The sequence below is a fragment of the Tilletiopsis washingtonensis genome, assembly GCF_003144115.1.
Source record: "Tilletiopsis washingtonensis strain MCA 4186 unplaced genomic scaffold FA09scaffold_11, whole genome shotgun sequence".
Lineage (NCBI taxonomy): Eukaryota > Fungi > Basidiomycota > Exobasidiomycetes > Entylomatales > Tilletiopsis > Tilletiopsis washingtonensis.
The window spans coordinates 423,250-443,017 of NW_020312008.1; the positions used below are offsets into that span (position 1 = coordinate 423,250).

General features: G+C 63.9%; 11 protein-coding genes across 11 annotated transcripts; 8 read left to right on the plus strand and 3 right to left on the minus strand.

Moving 5' to 3' along the window:
* Positions 1-128: 128 nt before the first annotated feature.
* On the plus strand, positions 129-1,490 carry FA09DRAFT_330106 (hypothetical protein). The gene is made up of 3 exons (XM_025742467.1): positions 129-193; positions 262-728; positions 800-1,490. The coding sequence occupies exons 2-3, from the start codon at positions 386-388 to the stop codon at positions 1,255-1,257; spliced, it is 801 nt and encodes a 266-aa protein (XP_025598218.1). The 5' UTR covers positions 129-193; positions 262-385; the 3' UTR covers positions 1,258-1,490.
* Positions 1,491-2,251: 761 nt separating this feature from the next.
* FA09DRAFT_325567 (hypothetical protein) lies at positions 2,252-3,451 on the plus strand (the record flags this gene model as incomplete). Its single annotated transcript, XM_025741175.1, has 2 exons — positions 2,252-2,254; positions 2,318-3,451. The coding sequence occupies 2 exons, from the start codon at positions 2,252-2,254 to the stop codon at positions 3,449-3,451; spliced, it is 1,137 nt and encodes a 378-aa protein (XP_025598219.1).
* Positions 3,452-4,304: 853 nt separating this feature from the next.
* On the plus strand, positions 4,305-5,006 carry FA09DRAFT_338910 (hypothetical protein; the record flags this gene model as incomplete). Its single annotated transcript, XM_025744154.1, has 3 exons — positions 4,305-4,647; positions 4,706-4,917; positions 4,965-5,006. 3 exons carry the CDS (start codon positions 4,305-4,307, stop codon positions 5,004-5,006), a joined length of 597 nt encoding a protein of 198 aa, XP_025598220.1.
* A 566-nt stretch (positions 5,007-5,572) lies between these two features.
* On the plus strand, positions 5,573-6,443 carry FA09DRAFT_348803 (hypothetical protein; the record flags this gene model as incomplete). The annotated part of the gene is made up of 2 exons (XM_025744814.1): positions 5,573-5,924; positions 5,995-6,443. The coding sequence occupies exons 1-2, from the start codon at positions 5,642-5,644 to the stop codon at positions 6,441-6,443; spliced, it is 732 nt and encodes a 243-aa protein (XP_025598221.1). The 5' UTR covers positions 5,573-5,641.
* A 645-nt stretch (positions 6,444-7,088) lies between these two features.
* On the plus strand, positions 7,089-7,735 carry FA09DRAFT_338912 (hypothetical protein; the record flags this gene model as incomplete). The annotated part of the gene is made up of 2 exons (XM_025744155.1): positions 7,089-7,371; positions 7,434-7,735. The coding sequence occupies 2 exons, from the start codon at positions 7,089-7,091 to the stop codon at positions 7,733-7,735; spliced, it is 585 nt and encodes a 194-aa protein (XP_025598222.1).
* A 782-nt stretch (positions 7,736-8,517) lies between these two features.
* Positions 8,518-9,377, plus strand: FA09DRAFT_338913 (hypothetical protein; the record flags this gene model as incomplete). Its single annotated transcript, XM_025744156.1, has 2 exons — positions 8,518-8,803; positions 8,878-9,377. The coding sequence occupies 2 exons, from the start codon at positions 8,518-8,520 to the stop codon at positions 9,375-9,377; spliced, it is 786 nt and encodes a 261-aa protein (XP_025598223.1).
* A 949-nt stretch (positions 9,378-10,326) lies between these two features.
* On the plus strand, positions 10,327-11,039 carry FA09DRAFT_338914 (hypothetical protein; the record flags this gene model as incomplete). The annotated part of the gene is made up of 2 exons (XM_025744157.1): positions 10,327-10,585; positions 10,648-11,039. 2 exons carry the CDS (start codon positions 10,327-10,329, stop codon positions 11,037-11,039), a joined length of 651 nt encoding a protein of 216 aa, XP_025598224.1.
* A 410-nt stretch (positions 11,040-11,449) lies between these two features.
* Positions 11,450-13,069, minus strand: FA09DRAFT_330107 (ras-domain-containing protein; the record flags this gene model as incomplete). Its single annotated transcript, XM_025742468.1, has 4 exons — positions 11,450-11,806; positions 11,858-12,191; positions 12,439-12,576; positions 12,892-13,069. Coding segments are annotated over 4 exons (811 nt in total), but the record flags the coding sequence as incomplete, so codon positions are not given.
* Positions 13,070-13,322: 253 nt separating this feature from the next.
* Positions 13,323-13,687, minus strand: FA09DRAFT_330108 (hypothetical protein). Its single transcript, XM_025742469.1, has one exon. The coding sequence runs from the start codon at positions 13,673-13,675 to the stop codon at positions 13,346-13,348; it is 330 nt and encodes a 109-aa protein (XP_025598226.1). The 5' UTR covers positions 13,676-13,687; the 3' UTR covers positions 13,323-13,345.
* A 372-nt stretch (positions 13,688-14,059) lies between these two features.
* FA09DRAFT_330109 (MFS general substrate transporter) lies at positions 14,060-16,321 on the plus strand. Its single transcript, XM_025742470.1, has 13 exons — positions 14,060-14,333; positions 14,390-14,453; positions 14,504-14,629; positions 14,687-14,732; positions 14,783-14,853; positions 14,914-14,927; positions 14,980-15,106; positions 15,161-15,479; positions 15,533-15,651; positions 15,702-15,820; positions 15,874-15,945; positions 15,999-16,040; positions 16,096-16,321. The coding sequence occupies exons 1-13, from the start codon at positions 14,135-14,137 to the stop codon at positions 16,278-16,280; spliced, it is 1,503 nt and encodes a 500-aa protein (XP_025598227.1). The 5' UTR covers positions 14,060-14,134; the 3' UTR covers positions 16,281-16,321.
* FA09DRAFT_308482 (ATP-dependent metallopeptidase Hfl) lies at positions 16,288-19,573 on the minus strand. The gene is made up of 6 exons (XM_025740580.1): positions 17,965-19,573; positions 17,764-17,913; positions 17,095-17,708; positions 16,879-17,034; positions 16,586-16,823; positions 16,288-16,530 (listed from the first exon to the last, which is right to left on the minus strand). Exons 1-6 carry the CDS (start codon positions 19,339-19,341, stop codon positions 16,429-16,431), a joined length of 2,637 nt encoding a protein of 878 aa, XP_025598228.1. The 5' UTR covers positions 19,342-19,573; the 3' UTR covers positions 16,288-16,428.
* Positions 19,574-19,768: the final 195 nt, after the last annotated feature.

Sequence of the window (19,768 nt, forward strand, 5' to 3'; positions counted from 1 at the left end):
CCGCCGCCGGTCGGGTCCGCCTTGCCGGCGGCGCGCGCCGCGGGGGCGCCAGCATGCGTGCGCCGCATGCGCAGCTGACGCGGCGCGGTGTGCTGAAACTGCCTTCACAACTCCCTCCTTCGCTGCACCAAGCCTTGTGGTTGAGCTTCGGGCTCTGAGTAGCTGCCGTAACGATTGAAACAAAGTGGTAGAGGTGAGTGATAGAAAGCATGCCCCTTGAGTCCTTTGTGAAAGATGACAGAAGCCCTTCGGATGGTTGAAGAGTCGCGTCGCTCCGATGCCCAGCGCACCGCCACACGGCAGCAGAGCAGACGACTCGACGCACGACTTGACCTAACGGCTACCTGATGGACGAGACAGCTAGCAGGGAGCTCAAAAGCAGCACATGCGGCTGCTTCCGCTGCCCCCACTCGCGCCCACGCAAGCCAAGTCGGTGCCGGGCTCTCGCGAAACGACAAGCCTCCCGCAGCCTCTTCGTTCTCTCCGCTCGATTCTCGTCATGTCGCGCGCCTTCTCCAAGTGGCAAGAGGCCGAGACGAAGCTAATCCAGAGCCTGAGCAAGGAAGACAGAGATGATCTGATCGATTACGGACGCGCGGTGTTCACGTCCGAGGCGGCTCTCGCCAAATTTGAGAAGGGACTTCGCGGAAGTCAGTTCGACGATCGACAGCTTGATTTCGGCGAAGTCGCTGAGGAAACTTTTCAGGCATGGAGTGCAGTCGTGTACGGTGAGAGTCTACGGATTAGAGAGGTTAAGCCAGGCAAGACTGACGTTGCGGGACGTCTCGCCTTGCTTCAGCGGACTTGGCGCAGCCTGTGAGCAGCGATCAACTTCGCCTCATCAAGAGAAGGCTGCGCGCTAGTTTCCAGCTTGAGCTCCTTCGACACGAGCAACTCGAAGTAGCGCAGCCCGAACGCAACGATGGTAGGGACAGTCAAGAGGCACTTGGGCTTGCGGGCGTCAACCTCCAGCTGCAGCTGGTTGACGTTCGCAACAATCTGGCCACTACGGAATCTGAGCTGAAAGCTGTGGTGGAAGAGCTGCAACAGACACGCTATGAGCTTCGAAAGCTCGAAGTCTACGCTGCGAACGATCGGGACAAGTGTCGTTGCACGCAAGATGACCTGCGCGCAGAGAGTTGGAGACTCGAGGCACGCCTGGGCCGGCTCGAGAAGACTACAAGCAAGCTGGACGAGGCTTACCAGCGGCAGACAGTCTCGACGGAGAACTCGCGCAGTCAGACCATGGAGGTCTGATCCGCAGAACCTCTCGACGACCGCGAGCTCGTCATCGAGGTCGTCCTTTTCTCGCTCGCGGCGTGTCGCTATCGCCGCCCTCACATCGCTCTCGCTCGAGGCCGTCTTCGATGGACAAGCGAACGCGTGTCCAACATTGAGATCTTTGCGAGCCGTGATCCAGCTTGCCCGCACAACCGCCGACCTTAGCTCCTCATCTCGCCGTACTCGTCGTGTAGGATCACGCGAGGATGGTGATGAAGAGCTGAGTTGGAAAGCGGCGTGCGACGACGCGCGTGTGTATATGACAGAAAAAATCACGTGACCGACACGTCGTCCTCGTCTTCCCTCTCTCCACATTGAGGCGGCTCCGTGTGTCCTCCATTGCGCCATATGCGACGCAGCCTCACCTTTTGGGGTCTGTCTGAAATGTCAACCTTTGCTCCTGTACACGAGGCACGTTCCAGCGCGCGATTAGATCCAGCCTCCTGCTGACCCTCGAAGAGAGAGGAGTCATCGCGTCGTGTCTTCTGCTCAGTCTACCCGCTTCTTCAATTAAGCTGAGACTAAGTCCTCGTGAAATCAGCTTCAGCATCGAGAAATGAAAGCCAGCGCAGAGATGAGCCGAGCGTGAGGCGCGACGTGGGGAAGCGAAAGAGGAGGCGCCGCGTTGTATAAGAGCCGCGCGTCTTTGCTGATCTCTCATCTCGGCCCCGTCCCACAAGCCTCATTACCGCACCCACGGCTCGAGCCCCAACGTCTCCGTCTCGATCCAGATCAATGCGCGGAGAACCTTCGCCTCAGTTCGAAGCTTGGGCCGCGGCCGAAAGAGAAAAGCTACGCATGCTGGAGGCATGGCAAAAGCAAGAGCTGCGTTCGGCTGTATCTCGAGGCGAGATCTGCAATCTGTCTCTCTTCGAGAAGAAAGTGTCGTCATGCTTGGAGTCCAATCAACAGCTTCGTCTAGCAGCAAGAGCCGAACGAGCTTACTCAGACTGGTACTTAACAAGAGCTCATGGTAAGTGGCCGCTGCAGTCCACACATTGCTGGCGCTAAGCCCGGACACCTGCCAGTCCACAAGTGTCTGTGCCAGGCTCGCTTTGTCGAGGGCATCGATGGCGAAGTCATCACACGTCACCTGCGCGCCAGTTTTTGGCAGCAATTTCTCGTCATGGGTGACCCCAGCGATACGATCAAGCGCAAGAGACCCGTACAAGAGGAAGATCTCCTGAGAAAGAAGAACACGGAGCTCGAGACTCAGCTGGATGAGCAGCAAAAGTTGTACGAGCAGCTCGCAGAGCGAGAAGAGCACCTTTCGGATTGGTCGTCACATCTGGAGGGTCGTCTGAAGGCTCAGCAACAGTGGAATGGAAAGCTTGACAAGTCGTTGGAAGACGAGGCAGTGACGTCAGCAATGGCGGCCTTGCAGCTAGGGGAGCAAGGAATGCTGCTTGTCAAGCAGCGCGACGACATCGAGACACAGCGCAAGACCAATGCGGAGCAGCGTCAGGCAAGCGACGACCAGCTCGCAACCATCGAGCAGCAGCGCAAGACCATCGAGGCGCAGCACGCAACAGGTGAAAAGCATCTTCAGCAGATCAAAGAGCAGCTCGACGCCATTGACGAGCAGGCCAGAATCATTGACCAGCAGAGCAGACTCCTGGACGAATATCAAGCCATCATCAAGACGCAGGCCCTCACTCTTCAAGCCTTTGTCGACGGAAGCAAGCGCGAGGCTCCCTCAATGACCAACGATATCGAACGCCGGCTGACGGAGATCGAGTACAATCAGACCTTGGCACTGAAGCGCACCCGTGACTGCCTTCTCGAGCGTCAAGCAGGCGCGGAGCAGGCCGAGAGTTGCAACAAGAAAGACGAGCGAGCCTCCTCACCGAGCCTGGGAGACCTTCGCACAGCTTTTGAGCAGCAAGAGATGCTCGAGGCTCGCGTGTCCAATCTTGAGGACACCATTGCGTTTGGCAACATCAGTGATCGACTGGAACGCCTCGAGGTCGCTTCCACGCTAAAACTCGAGGCGGACGCCACGGCCCGGATCGACCTTGATCGTCGTCTCATCAGCGTGTGCGAGAACATGTCGCAATTCGAACGTCGTCTGGCTCTACTCGAAGCCACCTCGACGGCCTCGACGACTTCCTGGCTGCTGTCGCCTCCAAACCACAGCGATTATGATCTCTCTGCTTTTGACGTCACTTGAGCGGTAGTTCAAGGTTGAGGGCTCCGTACACAATCCGACTGCAGTCAAGACCGCCTCAGAGTCGTTTGACCTGTCAGCGACGGCGCCAGAGTGGCTGAACGGTTCGCAGTACCTCACAGTCAGCTCTCCTCTCCGGAGGACTCGCAACCACCAGAAGCTCTCGTCCTCGTCTCACGCGCTCGTCATCCTCCTCCGATGCTTGACGCTCTGCCGACGCCTCTCTTCAAGCTCGCTACCTCACCCGCCTCAGTCTCTGGCCCGCCTCAGTCTCTAGTTTGAATGACCCTGTCTCTCACAAAACCTTAATATCACGACTTCTGCTCTGTTTACTCTCATCATTGTGCCCTTCTGATGCTGCACTTTTGCTCTCTTTGCGGACGGTGGTGTCGCAAGACGAAGTGTCCTCGAAACGTCAGAGATGCTGCTGTAAGCGGCGCCTTGAGGTGTATCTTCTCGGAGGAGCTGAATGAATCTCTCCCGGCCAAGCACCTCAAATACGAGATGCTCGGAGTCCCGAGCCGGTCCTTCCGTCCAAGAAGGGTCAGCGCTTCCGGTGTAAGTGGGATGTCTTCTTGCAAAGCACATGAGAGCGATCGCGCAGCGCACTAGGGGGCGGACCGCCGCCAGACCTAATCAGTCGGAACGCGTGAGGCCGGCCAGCAGTCTGGAAAGACGGTAGATTGACAGATGCGGGACGCTCGATGCTCGGTGCTCATCACGCGGCCTCCTTCTGCTGATCGACTGGCTGGCTGGAGGGACAGCGGTCTCGTCGGCGGCCGCATCTCTGCCCACCACCACAGCACCCTTCGCTGCCGACTACCTCTCCTGCCACCGCCTTCGCATCACCACCGACATGAGCAACAGCATGAGCGACACTCAAGACTCGCACGACCAGACGTGGGCCTGCCTGGCTCAAGAGCAGGTCCCCACATCCTCTTTCCGCAAGTGGCAGGAGGCCGCGACCGCGTTCTATGCCGCATTGGAGCCGGAAGGGCGCAACAGCTATGTCGCCGATCAGATGCGCGTACCCTGGGACGTCAGCAGCTCCGATGACCTCGACTACGCAGACAAGTTCGAGCAGCGTCCGGTGCGCAACGTTGCTGCGCTCCGCGAGACTGCCGGCGCCCACCTGCTCGAGGCTGACGACTTGGAGATTGAGTCGCTCCTCACTCGATTCTGGGCGAGTCTGAGGACTGGTGAGTCGTCTCAAAGCTTAAGCTTGATACCTGGACCTTACTCACACACGCACGGAAGACGACGAACGTGAGGCGGCCGAGGATAGCAGTGTCGAGACCAAGAGAGCACAGGCAAGGATGTCGGCGATCCTCAAGCTGCAGCTACTGGCTCAGGCCAAGAAGCTGGCCGCCAGCGCCGGCACGCCACAGGAGATGGAAGCGAGCGAGAGCGACAACGATTCAGAAGCGGCTGCTCAGTCCGATGCAGAGTTGTCTGGCGTGCCGCGCAACGTGAGTCTATCGCCGCAGGATGAAATCGTCTGCTGAGACGCTGTGAGAAGAAGAAGATGAAGCGCCATCGCTCGTCCTCATCGGAGTGAACGCTCGATGGTGCCCTGACCCACCAAGAGTACAATACTCCTTTGCGTCAAGTTGCCGGCACGATCGAGTCCCAAGTCCTGTATCATTCCGCATCGACGGCACTTTCTCCTCGCCGCGTCGTCGACACGTTTCCTCGACTTTGCCTCTCCTCACAATCAGCTCTGCGTCCCGGGTGCCAAGCTCCCTCACGCGCTCGTACTGTGCGACTGCTCCGAAATGAATCTTATTCGCCTCACGTCTACTGCTAGTCGGTGTCATGCTGCGCCTGCGTGCCTGCGTGCCTTCGAAGGACGTAGCCCCCGGCCTTTTGACGCGCACGCGCCGCGTCGCGCTCGGTGTTGGGACGCGCCGCACGTGGCTGGGGCGCTGCAAGGCATCACCTTACGCCTGAGCGTGATGCCGAATACACCGACGCTGCCCCTAGACAAAGCCACAGCGAAGCCGAGACGAAGTAGAGTGCCTGTCAGCGAGCGCTCTGCTGCCCCGCCTGCCTCTGAAGCTGAGCTGCTGCGTCGTGCGCTGCTCGTGCTCGCCAGGCCAGCTCGGCCTCTGTCGTCCTCACCACCACCTGCCTCGCACCGCAGCGCGCATCCCAGCACCTTTGTCAGCTCTTCACCTCACATAGCTCGCCGCCATGCCGCCCAAGCAGTCCCTCGCACAGGCCATCGCCGCGTGCCGCGCCGCCGTGCTCGCCTTCCGCAACAGCCTCGACGGCGAGCAGAAGAAGCTCTACACGGCGTGGGCCATCTCGAGCCTCGAGGCGCCGACGTGCGACCACTGCCAGCACGGCTACCTCTACGTCGACCACGCGCATCGTGCGATCCCCGTCTTTCTCGAGTCGCTCAACCAGCAGCAGCTCGAGGCGCGCTGTGCGCTCGATGACCAGTTCGAGGCGCTGCTGGACCGTCTGTCTGGAAGTGAGTGCTGCGTGGGGTCTTGCCTTGAGTCTTTCCCTTCACGTGGTACGGATGCTGACACCTTCTGCAGACGGCGAGGCCGACGAGCCCGTGCTGCTGCAGGCCTTCATGGAGCGCCTTATCCTCGCCGAGAACGCGACGCCTCGCGGCGGCAACAGCGCGGGCAGCAGCTCGAACGGTGGCGCCGTTGTTCGCTCGACTGAGCGCGCCGGCAACGGATCACAGGTCGTCAACCCTCGCGGACGTGGCCGCTCCGAGCGCCCTCTCTTCGAGGTGACCTCGACGCTGGTCAACATCAGCGACATGCCCAGCTACATCGCCAGCCTGCCTCCCGGCTCGGGCGCGGCCGCCGCCGCTCGTGCGACCCACGCGCAGATGGAGACGCGCCGTCAGCCGCAGTCTCTCGGCCCTGCGCATGGGGCCGAGCAGCGCACGGCCAGCTTCGATCCTACTCCAGCCGAGATGCATGAAGCGGAGAAGGGAAAGAAGGCAGAGGGTAGCGTCAAGCAGGCACAGTGAGGGCCGTCGTTGGTCGAGTAAGTCGGGCAGCTTCAACTCTCTGTGAGGCCTGCACATAGCGGTCGTTTGATACCTTGCCCTGCAGCTGAGCTTAGCCGTTCGCTCCGCAGCTCGACGCTCGGCTCCTCATTCTTCCCAACCAAGTCCTTCCTCTCTGTGTCGTACGCCGCCATCTCGAAGTCACATGTCAATGAAGCCGGGTCACTGCACGCGAAGCAGGCAGAGGAGTGTGTCGAGCCGAGAGGCGGATCGTTCATCTAGAAGAGCTTTGCAGCGGAAGCACGTGCGCTCTTCTTCCAAAAGGAGGTGAGGCTTGACCAGGAACAGAGAGACCGCCCCTGTCAGGGTCACTTCGCGCTCCTGAGGCGTGCTTGGGAGATCTTGCCGCAACGCTAAGTGCTCTATAGCAGGGAGAAAGGCAATGAGTGCTGTGTCTGGCTCGTCTCCGACCCCTGAGGAGGACCTGTTGCTTCTTTCGTCACGCTGCCGTACAGACGAGTAGATTCTACTTTGACTCGACTCGACCTTAAGAGAGCTCTACTCCCTGCACACCCATAACACTACCCCACCGAAGCCCGAAGCTGCTCGTCCGTGTCATCCTCGAGCGGCTCTTTCCTTCGTTCATTCCCTCATAGCGGCATCAACATGCCTCTGCAACCGCTCTGGTCGCTTCTCTCCCGCTTCCACTCGAGAGTGCTCGAGTTCGACAAGCATCTCAACGAGGAGCAGCAAGAGCTCTTCAGAGAGTGTCTCGACGACGAGATCGCGGAGCCACAAGTCTCGGATGGCAACGAAGCAGAGCGCGAGGTGGCCCAGGGCTCTGCCAGGCACGCGCTTCTCGAAGCCTGGCAGGGCGACGCAGCGCGCCTGGCGGAGAGAGCCTGTCTCGACGCCCTCTTCGCTCAGATCGTAGAGCACATGAAGAAGGGTGAGTGTCCTGCAATGTGCTGAGGTGCACTGACGCTGACTCACGCTACTTGTCTCGACCAGATGAGCCGTCCTCTTCGCTGCAACGCAACGGCGTCCAGGCTCTCGTCGAGCGCTTGCTGATCAAGGCAAAGGATCCCCCGGACGAAGCTTCGGACCCGGACGACATTCCGCACAACTTCAGTCACTTCGTGGCGGAGTCCCTCGACGGTCCCACCTACGCCGAGATCAACCAGCTGATGCGCATGATCGACGAGACGCGCATGACCCTCGAGTACCTCGAGGAGCATCTGGAGGTCATCACGGGAGGCTGCATTCCTGAGTGCTGCATTACCTACGCCAGACGCAGAATGAGAGGACGCTGAGGCGCACGCTGTGCGGCGCTGCTCGTCAGCGCCGTGTATGAGCGCCGAGGACGCCTGCGTCGCGTCGAGCTATATCCCATCGCTAGCCGCAAGAACGACTCACCCGCTCGCAAGTGCGCCGTCTTGCCCTCTGCCACCTCACATCTGTCCTCTTTCTGCCCTTTCAACGTCAGGGCGCTCCACTGCGCCGTCCGTTCGACATCATGTCGCCGTCAATTCAACTCTTTTGCTCGCTGCGTGGAGTTGGCTGCGACCAAGTCAGTCTCCATGTCTCGAGCTCTTTTTCCCTCGCTCTTAGTACCATACGCGACCATCGAAATGGCGCTCGCTGTGCGATGCGGCGATGATGCTCCTCTGCACGGCGTCGCTTGCGGTGCGCAGTTGTGGCACCCCCTGGCGTCACGCGTGCGGCGCGCTGCAGCACGGCGGCGGCGCTGGGCGCGGCACAGCGGCTCGCACCATCTGCATAGCGGCAGCGCAACTGGACTGCTTTGCTGCGCTGGCGGTACCGCGGATGTGCTACCGCCCCTATCTCTGCTTCATCTCTGCGTGTTGTTGTGTCTGCGCTTCCGCTTTTGGACGCAAAGTGCTCGCCAGCGCGTCACTCAGGTGCAGCGCCGCGCAATGTGGCGTCCCAGAGGGGCAGGGCAAGACAGGGAGGACGTGCTGCGCGGCTGCCAGCGCAGCGTCCATCGCGAGCTTGTTCAAGAGCCAGCGCCGCCCGCTGCGGCCTGCTTCAGCACCACCATCACCCTGTCACACGCTGCCGCTCGCCTCGCACCATGGCCGACTCCCTCTCGCTCGTGGCGCAGCTCAGCGCCTACCGCGGCGCCGTGCTGGCCTTCCACGCCACGCTCTCGCCGGCGCAGCGCACCAAGTACACCGCCTGGCTGCTCGGCCACCTCTGCCCGCCCGAGATGGTCACCTGCGCCAACAGTGCCGAGATGCACGTGCACTGGGTGCGCCCGGGCCTGCTGCCCTTCGAGCAGAGCCTCAACAAGCAGCAGGTCGCGGCGCGCTACCGCCTCGACGAGCAGTTTGACCGCCTGCTGATGTGCGTCGGCAACGGTGAGTGCGGCAAGAGCTCATTGAGGGGAGCACCGAGTCGATAGTGTGCAAAGGCTCACGCCGGCCACCTCCAGGCTCGCTGCCCGACGAGAGTCCCGAGGTGCTTCAAGCCTTCCTCGAGCGCATCCTCACCGCCGAGGGCGGCACCGCCGCCACAACGCCCTCTCCTTCGCGCGCCAGCTATCCCTCGACGTACGAGCGCGAGAGCATCGTCGCGACGACCAGCTTCGCCCGCGTGCCCGGCGGACGCGCTGCCGCTATCGCTCTCGCGGGAGCCGCGGAGCTCGCGGGCCTCGAGCGCCCTTCGGCATCGGCCATGCGCCAGGAGTCGCTGATGGATGCACTGCTCGGACGCATCACCGAGCTCGACATGTCCGACGACGACGAGTACGAGTACGACGAGGATGACTCTGAGTACGGCGCCAACTTCATCTACATGGACAGCATGCTGGAGCGCGAGCTCTACGGCCCGCAGCGCGCGATGCCGGCGGCGGCGGCGCCCAAGCCTCCCGGACAGGGCCAGGCCAAGCGCAAGCGCAGGGGCAAGAAGGGCAAGGGCAAGAAGAAGGCTTAGCTGTGAGGCGATGTGCGTGCGAGACGCGAGGTACAGCAGCTGACCTGAATGCCGATCAGCGACCCGAGCCTTAAGCCGCAAGGACGTCTCCAAGCACTCGCTTCCTTCCGCCACCCGTAGCTCTCGCTCTCCTTCCGTCCGTCTTGATCCCGACTCGTTCCACGTCTCGTCTACGCCCCTGCCTGTATCAAGCTCGCATCGCCGGCATGACCTACCACTGCCTCCGAAGTGTCACCTTTCATCGTCGTGTCTGCACTTGTGACTGAGCTCGTGTGTCTTGAAACCTCGTCATCTGCTCAGCACTTGCATCGAATGCCCAAGGCGTGTTGCCGCTGATGATAGAGCACAAAGAAGGTGCGCGGTCACGCACGATGTGCTCCCCAACGGTTGGGCAGCGCTAGTGGTGCGGGCAGGGCAGTCTGAGTAGACGCGAGAGTCACGCGCCCCTCACCAACGGCTCTTCTCGCGAGACCGCAAGGACTTCTGACAGGCCACCACGACTGCGCCTCCCTTCTCACTCCATCTGCGCCGCGTGTAGCAGTCGAGTGAGATTGCCTCACAGCGCATAAGCGTAGCCAGCGCCCGGAATCGAGCGCGAAGGGCTAGCCGCACGGATCTGAGCCGCACGGGACACACAGCCTGGCGAGAGGCTGCTCTCACGCCCCTATGCGTGCTGCGCAACGTCGAGCGCGTTCTTGCGGTAAACACGGCTGCGCTTCCTCATTTGGACGTGTCTCTGCCAGCTTGCCCAAAGTGAGCGAGACCTCCTTCTTCGAGAGCGCCCGCCCGCTTGAACCTGCTGCAAGGGTGCAGGCGCTGCGGTGCTGGGTGGCGTCAGCCTTCTCGAGCTGCCTGGCCGGGCGCTCTTGCTGGACGCTTCGCTCAGCTTCACCATCTCTGCGCTTCAATCGTCGCTCGTGCACTCATCCATCCTCGTCGGTCCTTCAACATGCCCTCTCAGGCGTCGCTTTTGCAGGCGGTGGCCGATTACCGCAACGGCGTGATCGCCTTCAGCCATGGCCTGAGCAAGGAGCAGTTCAAGGAGTACCGGATCGCACTGCAGCACCAGATCGCCTATCCCCACTCGCCCGCCAGTCTGATGACGAACGCTTGGTATGGCATGGACGACCTGATCGCGGAAGATCAGAAGGAGCACAGAGCGCGCCTTTTCACGGCCTTTGAAGAGCTTCTGCCTCGCATGACTGGCAGTGAGTGTCGCCGGGGACGCATGATGTGGATCAAGCTCACCACTACTCCGCCTCTGTCTCAGACCGCAAGCCCGAGATGCGCTACAACCTACTGGCCTTCCTCGAGCGCTACATCATCCTGGAGGATGAGAACGCCCGGTCATCCGCCCGGTCATCAGCAACGTCGCAGACTGGAGGCGGCCTGCAGCAGCGCGTCGCGAGTCTCGAGCATCGCGCCGACCACAACGAAGACGTGGTCACTTCGCTCGGCATCTCGATGCAGAGCGCCGACGGCGACCTACATGACTGCATTGCGCACGAGAAGATGTTGCGAGACATGAAGATCTATGAGGTGGTCGAGCAGGCGATTGCGGCGCGCATGGCGGACGTCAGGGCGCAGTCTCTCAAGACCATCTTGCTCGAGCAGCGTGTCGGCGAGCTGCAAGCCAAGCAGCAGCAGGCAAGCGCCCTGTAAGAGCGCTTCTCCAGTCTCGAGGCACGCTTCGCCGAGCAGCGCACCGAGAAGCGCATCTCTCAGCGCGACGAGGAGCTCAAGCAGGCTCACAAGCGCATCGCCGAGCTCGAGGCTGCGCTGGCGAAGACGCAGCTTGCCGCGGCCGAGCCTGTTCTCACGGCGAGCGCCTCTGGTGCGAGTGCTGGTGGCAGTGCCGACGACGAGACTGCCGCTGCGGCCTCGGCTGAGAAGTGAAGCTGCTCAACCACAACTTGTCTCTCGCGCACTGTCTGTCTTCAGTTCGCAGCATCCTCAAGAGCTACGACCATGCGGAGCGTCTCCAGCCCTTGTCTCTACTTGTTTCTCCAACGTCCCTATGCGGCCACTCTCCTGTACACGACACACCCATCTCGCTGCGAGACGATGACGAGCGCGGTCCTAGTGATGAGCATTGTACAGAGGCGGTCGTGAGCTGGATGTCGAGAACGTGGAGCAAGGGGCGCGAGACAGAGCTCGGCGCCGACGGCGGCGCAGGTATGGGATGGGAGAAGGCGGCAGCGCAGACAGCGCTGCTATGTACACGGAAGACGCAGCGAGAGGAGGAACGAGTCGCGGACGGGCGTGCGCTCAGCAGTTGCACGCATCGCCACGCCCGGCACCGTCGTTGTTGCCGACGCGCAGGCCGCCGCCACCGGCCGTCCGGCCGGGCGTGCTGGCAGCGCCGGCGGGAGCAGCGGCGCGAGCCTGCGCCTGCTGCGCTGCGATGGCGTCGATCGGGATCTTCTTGGCTGTGGGGGCGCGTCAGCAAGCGCTGCGGCACCAGTCAGAAGCGGACTCACCAATCTCCGTGAAGAGCTCCACCACACCCTCGCCCGTCTTTGCACTCGTCTCAAAGAACAGCAGGCTCGTCTCCTGCGCGTATGCCTCGGCCTCCTCCTTCGGCACAGCACGTGCGACGCCGGGCGCAGTATCGGCACCCGTCGTCGTAGCCGCATCGTCCTCCTCGGCCGCCTCAGCCTCCGTCTCCTCAGCAGCCGCCTCGCCCGAGCCGGACGCAGCTGCCGGCGCGGCGCCGAGCAGGTCCAGCTTGTTGCCGACGAGCGCAATGACGATGTTGGGGTTCGCCTGCCGTTGCAGCTCCTTGACCCATGACTTGGCCTTCTCGAACGAGCTCTGCGAGGGTGTGTGAGCGGATGCACGTAGAAGGGCAAGTGCGGACAAGCTCTTCGGGCGTCACTGTCCCATCGAGGAGCCAGGGCCTCATGCCGACTTTGAGGGCCTCACGCTCCACATTGCCTCAGACGAAGCTGCTGCTGCTCCAAGGTCGCAGCTCCGTCGTGGATCCGACAGGTAGCGCAGGGACTCTACTCTGAGCGTGTCCTGCCCTCCGCACGCCGGCCGCACATCTCCGCAGACTCACCGCCTTGGTCACGTCGTACACGACGGCGGCGGCCTGAGCGTTGCGGTAGTACATGGGCGCGAGCGAGTGGAAGCGCTCCTGGCCCGCCGTGTCCCAGATCTCAAACTTGATGATGGCGCTGTCGAGACGGCATTTTTGCTGTGCGAGAGCGGAGTGAGCCGATGCAAGGTAGGGAGATCGGGACACTGGCCAGACCGCAGAATCGGCCGGGACCTCCGCCTGTCTGGCCCAAAGGGCCCTGTCTCGGCCTGCGCCGGATCACGGCTCGGTTCACCGTCCGCTGCGGACAGCTCTGCAGGCAATAGCGCAGGCAATGGCATCTGCTGCGCTCCACACTACGCAGCGCACGCCAGAGCCGGCTGTGACCGCACTACACAGCAGCGCATACACCTCTGCTCGCCAGCAGCGCCTCTCCATACCGCCCCCGATCACACTCCCAGTCCCGCGACTGACCGTGAGGAAGGCGGCGCCGATGGTGGGCTCCTTGTTCTCGACGTACTCGTCGCTGACGAAGCGCAGCACGACGCTGCTCTTGCCCACGGCGGCCTCGCCGAGCAGCACGAGCTTGGCCTGCCACGGCTTCTGCGGCGCGGCGGCGGCGGGTGCGGCGGGCTGTGCGGGTGCGGACATTGGGAGAGGCGAGGGTGTGAGGGTGGAGAGGCAAGGCTGGCGCGGTGGCACGTGGACGCCGTCAGGAGGTGCGTGCGGCGGCGACTTGGCGGCGCTGGCGGGGCGGCGCGGCGGGCTGCTCCCACGCAGTGAGCCGTGCTTATGTCAGCATGGCGGCGGCGCCTTGCGGGTGCGCTTCTCGCCGTGCGCCAAGCCAAATATTGCTCATGCGCATCGCCAGGCACCGCGCCAGCTCGCCGCCGCCACGCAGCGAGCAACAGCGCGCGCCGCGCTCAAGTCAGCCCTCCAGGCGCGGGTCGTCCCCCGCGGCGCACCCTCGAGGGGACTCGCGGCTGGGCTCTCGCATCTCGACGGCCATGCTCCAATATGGGCAATGCGCGCAGAGTGAGAGCAGGCGAGCACGAGAGCAGCGCCACAGAGCAGGGCGGCTGCCGTCACACGCAACACAGCAGCGCGCCCGATGCGAGGTGTGGGCGCCGCCGCATGGCAGCTGGCACAAAACAGCGGCGTGGTCCGGCGTGGTCCGGCGGTCGCTGAGGTGCTGCGGCTGCTGCTCCCAGGATGCTGCGCCGAAAGCTGATTCTGTTGCCGAGACGTCGAGAAGCATGCCTTCGTGGGCTTTTGAAGGAGGCGCTTGGTGGATCACTTGGCACCGATCGCCTCCTGGACCAGAGTCAGCACATGTTGAGCCGGACATCTCTCGCTTTGGCTACGCCGTGCTGCATCTTGCTGTCTCGTACGAGAGGAAGAGCTCCCGCCCCCGCCTTTTCCCTCTTCCCCACACTTCGGCACAGCGGCGATTTCGGCAAGGTTGCCGAGCGGGCAAGGAAGGGTACGCCTCGCTGCGGCTGGCTCGCAGCCTCACAAGCGCGGCGCTCCGCCCGCGCGGGGCGACATTTGATCCGTCGAGTTGGCCTTAGCGCGCCTTGTCAGGCACAGAGGTGGAGAGGCGCACGAGACACCCCCGCACTTTGCTCCCTTGCGGGTGTGAGCTCACATCCGCAGCGTTGCGTATGCTGCGCCTTCTCTTCCCTCAACATCCTCCAGCCACCCAAGCCAACGCAGCATGGCCGCCTCGCCGCCGCTGCACGACGCCGCCTCGCTCGAGAAGGCCGGCCCGGGCGACGCGCTGCCCCGCGCCGTCTCGCCGCAGCCGTCCGTCGTCTTCGATGCCGACGCCGAGGCCCGTCTGCGCCGCAAGATCGACCTGCACGTCATCCCGCCCGTGGCGCTGATCTACATCTGGTGCTTCATCGACCGCACGAGTGCGACCCATCAGAGCGTGCTTCAGTGCGACGTGTGCTGACACGCGCTGGTCCAGACATCGGCAATGCCCGCCTGGCCGGCCTCGAGCGCGATCTCGGCCTGCAGAACTACGACTACAAGTGCGTGTGCTGCGATGTGTGCAATGCGCTTTTGCTCACCCGCGCCTCAGCACGCTGCTCTCCGTCTTCTACGTCTCCTACATCATCTTCGAGATTCCGCTGACCGTGCTGTGCAAGCGCGTCGGGCCGGGCCGCTTCTTGCCGGCGGCGTGCTTCGCCTTCGGGCTGCTCAGCATGTGCGTTGGCTTGCGCAGTCCGCTGAGCTCATGCGACTGAGATGCCGCTCCACCCAGGTGCACCGCCTTCGTCACGAGTGCGCCTGACCCGTTCGGAGCGGGAGTGAGTATGCGCTATCAAACGGTGGCGGTCTTCGCGCTGACGACGCACAGATCGCCGTGCGCTTCCTGCTCGGCGTCGCTGAGGCGCCCGTCTTTCCCTCGATCGGCTACTACCTCAGCCGGTGCGTACGGCTGTCTTCGCTGCTGTGAGCATGGCTCACCGCTTCCTCGTCCTGCTGCAGATGGTACCGCAAAGGTATGCCTGCCAGCCCGAGTCTCAGGCACGCGTGCGCTGATACAGAACACAGAGGAGCTCACGCTGCGGCTTGCGGGCTACCTGGTCTGCGCTCCGCTTGCCGGCGCCGTCGGTGGGCTGCTGGCCTCCGCCATCCTGACGCTCGACTCGATCGGCATGTACCGCGAGTGGCAGATGATGTGCGTTGCAGCGAGCGCCCCTAGACGTGTGTGGCCCACTGACGCGGCCTCTAGCTTCCTCGTCGAGGGCATCATCACGATGGGCGTGGGCATCGCGACCTACTTCCTCATCACAGACCGCATCGGGACGGCAAGTTGGCTGACGCCCGAGGAGAAGGCGCTCGCCGAGGCGCGCATCGTGTCCGAGAACCCGGCCAGCGCCGTGCTCGACAAAGTGCGCGCCTCGATGGTGCTCAAGGGCATCTTCAGCCAGACGACGATCTTCGCCGGCCTCATCTTCCTTCTCAACAACACGACGGTGCAGGGCATTGCCCTCTTCACGCCGACGGTGATCAGGACGCTCTTCCCGGGCCGCACGGTCGTCCAGCAGCAGGTGCGTGCGTCGAGCGGTCCGTGTTGCCGCGCAAGCTGACGCCGCTGGCACAGCTGCTGAGCGTGCCGCCGTACATCTGCGGCGCCGCGGCTGTCCTGCTCGTGCCCTACTACTTCATGCATCGGCCGCGCTGGATCTCCATCGTAGGATCCAGCTGTCTCGTCGTCGTCTCGTGAGCCTGGCCGCAGCTTGCGCTTGGCCGCCGCTGACGCCTCTTCATAGCTACGCAATCTTCCTCGGCACAGAGAGCGGCTCTGCTCGCTACGCGGCAACGTTCCTCGGCGCAGTCGGCGCCTTCGTCCTCGGGCCGACGGTGCCCGGCTGGAGTGCCGTCAACTCTGGTGCGTTGCTTGGTGCAGTGGCTCAGGATGCGTGCGCTGACGCGGATCCCCAGCAAACGACTCGCAGCGTGCCGGCGCCATCTCGAGCGTCATCGCGCTCGGCAACTGCGGCGGCCTCATTGCCAGTGCGTCATGAAGCATGCGCATCACAAAGAGAGAGCGCTGATCTCTTCCTCAGCGTGGAGCTACCTTCCGCGTCATGCGCCGAACTACGTGCCAGGTGCGCTTCGGAGGTGCAGCATGCCTCGCCACAGCGTCTGACCCTCGCTCCGCAGGCAATGCGCTCAACCTGGCCTGCGGCGCCCTCATCATCATCCTCACGCTGATGCTCACCGCCTTGTTGACGCGCGAGAACGCCCGCCGCAAGCGCGGCGACCGCGACTACCGCCTGGAGAGCCTCTCGCCCGAGCAGGAGGAGCTGCTGGCGCACCAGCATCCGCGCTTCCGCCTGCGCGTGTGAGCCGAGGCAGCGTGCAGGAAATGTGAATCGCGCGTGTGGTCTAGAGGACATGCAGTGACGGAGCGGGCAGGCACAGAGAGTAGGGGTGAGGGGTAATGATGTGGGAGGCAGCCTGGAGAACGAAGCGAGTCCGCGAGCGACAGGGCCATTACAGCTTCGGCTGCTCTGACCGGCTCGCCACGGCGCCGCCGAGCTCCTGCGGCGGCGGCGGTGGTGCAGAGGACGTCTGAGAGCCCTGCTGTGCCCGACGCTGTGAGGAAGGTGTGAGCTGTGGCACTGAGGGGGACCACTTGGCGCAGACGCACCAGCATGCCGCGCTTCTCAATGTTCTTGTCTGCCGCATCGGCACGCTCGAACGGCCGGCGGCCGAGCAGGTCGACCATGTCGGAGCGCGTAATGACCTCCTTCTCGAGCAGCAGGTTGGCGACCTTCTGCAGCTCATCCTTGCGCTCCGTCAGGAGGTCGACGGTGCGCTGGTACGCCGTCTTGATGATGTGGCGGACCTCATCGTCGATCTGCTGGCCAGTGGCCTCTGAGTAGGGCCTGCAAAGCGTGCGTGAGCGGTTGCACGGCAGCAGGACGCTCAGCCAGCACTCACTTCTGGAACGTCTCCTGGTCCGACGAGTACGAGACGAGGCCCATGCGGCCCATGCCGTAGCGCGTCACCATCTCGTATGCAATGCGCGACGCGCGCGAGAAGTCGTCCGAGCCGCCCGTCGTGACCGAGTTGAACATCACCTGCTCCGAGGCGCGGCTGCAGTGAGGCGTATGTCAGCCAAGAAGGCGCACTAATGCTTCAGCGTGCTGCACTCACCCGCCGAGGATCATCGACAGCCGGTCAAGAAGCGCCTCCGTGCTCGAGAGGTACGTCTCGGTCGGCAGGTACTGCGCGTAGCCAAGGGCGCCGACGCCGCGCGGGATGATCGAGACCTTCAGCAGCGGGTCGGCGTGCTCGAGGAACCAGCCGCAGATGGCATGGCCGGCCTCGTGGTGCGCGACGATGTTCTTCTCCTCCTTGTTCAGCACGCGCGTCTTGCGCTCCAGGCCCGCGATGACACGCTCGATGGCCATGTCGAAGTGCTCCTCGCCAATGGCCGCGGCGCCCTTGCGCGCGGCAATCAGCGCCGCCTCATTCGTCACGTTGGCGACATCGGCGCCCGAGAAGCCCGGCGTGAGCGTCGAGAGCTTCTCGGCGAGCAGCTCGACCTCCTGCGCGCCCGCCTCGGCGAGCTTCAGCGGCTTCAGGTGCACCTTGAAGATCTCGGTGCGCCCAGAGATGTCTGGCCGGTCGATGGCAATGTGCCGGTCGAAGCGGCCCGGGCGCATCAGCGCCGGGTCGAGCACGTCGGGCCGGTTGGTGCCGGCAAGCACGACGACGTGCTCCGTGGTGGAGAAGCCGTCCATTTGCACGAGCAGCTCGTTGAGGGTCTGCAAGCAGATGTCAGCACAGCGCGCGCAACGGTCACAGCAGCGCGCGACTCACCGACTCGCGCTCGTCGTTGCCGCCCATCGCTCCGCCCTTGCCACGGGCCTTGCCGATGGCGTCGATCTCATCGACGAAGATGATACACGGCGCGTGCTTCTTGGCGTTGGCGAACATGTCGCGCACGCGCGAGGGACCCACACCAACGAACTAGAGGCGCGCGTGAGCGGCAGCAGCATGCGCGTGCGGCGGAGCACTCACCATCTCGACGAACTCGGAGCCGCTGACGCTCAGGAACGGCACGCCAGCCTCGCCGGCAGTCGCCTTGGCGAGCAGCGTCTTGCCGGTGCCGGGCGGGCCAGACAGGATGGCGCCGCGCGGAATCTTGGCGCCGAGCTTCTCGTACTTCTCGGGCTTCTTGAGGAAGCTCACAAACTCCATGATCTCCTCCTTGGCCTCGTCCATGCCGGCGACGTTCTCGAACTTGGTCTTGATGTCCGTCTCCTGGTTGAACATCTTTGCGCGCGACTTGCCGATGCCGAACACGCCTCCGGACCCACCAGCGCCGCCAGCACCGCCCATGCCGCTCGCAGCACGGCGCGTCATCCAGATGAGACCGCCGACGATGAGCAGCGTGGGTGCGAACTGCAGCAGAATGTTTGAAGTGGACATCTCGTCCTTGTACGCGACCGGGATGCGCTGGCCCGCAGGAATCTCGAGCTCGCGCTGCGCCTCGTCGAGGCGCCGCTCGAAGGCCTCCACGCTGCCGACGGTGAACCAGTAGCTGGAGCGGCCGCCGGCGCCGCTGCCGCTCGACTGCTCGCTCGGCAGCGAGCCCGTCGCGTTGCTGTGCAGGTACACCTTGACGCGCGAGCGGTTCACGACGACGAGGCGGTCCACCTGGCCCTTGTCGAGGAAGGCCGTGCGGAACTCCTGCCATGTAATCTCGCGCGACGAGGCCGAGGGCGACGTGTACTGGTAGACGAGGTACGTCGTCAGGAGCGAGAGCAGCAGGCCCTGGCCGTTGATGCGCAGCTCGACGGGGCCGTTTGGCCCGCCGGCCTTCTTCTTGTCGCCGTCCTTCTTGTCGCCCTCCTTGCCGTCCTTGCTGTCCTTGCCATCCTTGGACTCCTTGCCCTTCTTGGACGCGCCATCGAGGGCAGACCAGAGGCCCTTCATCGCGGCGACGACCGGGTCCTCGTCTGCTGCCGGCTTGTTCTGCTTGGCGTCCTTGAGGCCCTTCTCAATGTCGCCCTCGAGCTGCTTGCGCTTCGCCTCCTCAGTGGCATCAGCCGGCTCGGCCTTCCTGCCAGCAGCGTCAGGGGCAGCGTCGGCCTTCTTGCCCTCTGCCTCGGACGTGGCGTCTGCGGCCTTCTCGCCCTCAGCGCCGGCCTTCTCAGCGTCGGTCTTCTCCGCGTCTGCCTTCTTGGCCGCGGCGTCGTCCTTGGGCGACTCGGGCACGGGCGTGGCGTAGAAGCGCTTGTGCAGCGTGGCGGGCCGGGGCGCGCCGAGGGCGGCGGCGCGGCTGAGCGGGTGGCGCAGCGGCGCCGTGCGCAGCAGCGTGCGTGCCGCCGGCGTGCTCACGGCTGCGGCCGCTGCGAAGCGCGCCGAGGCGCGGGTGGCAAGCGTGGGCAGCATGGTGGGCAGGCGAGGCGCGCAGCGGGCGCGAGACGCGACGTGGAGGCGCACGCGCAGCAGCGGCGACAAAGGAGAGGCGCGCGGTGGGCAGCAGTGGGCGCCGGGCAGCGAGGAGCGGAGGTGCGGGGGCTGGCAGTGGTGGCGCTGGCGAGCGAGTGTGTGGTGAAGAAGGTGGAGTGACTCGCCGCTGCTGCTGACCTTGTCTCGTGATGCTCGGACGGCCCTGAGGAGGCTTCGGCACGCTGACGTGCGCTGCGCCGTGGCCTGCGCTGACGCAGCGTGCAGCAGCACCAGCACCCTCGGGCGGCCGGCTGCACGGGCGCCGTCGGCCGATGCCTGCTCTCACGGCCACCTGGCGGGCGATGAGCGCGACGCCCGCACCCGCATGCAGCTCTCCGCCGAGCGTTGCCCGTCCGCCATGCCCGCC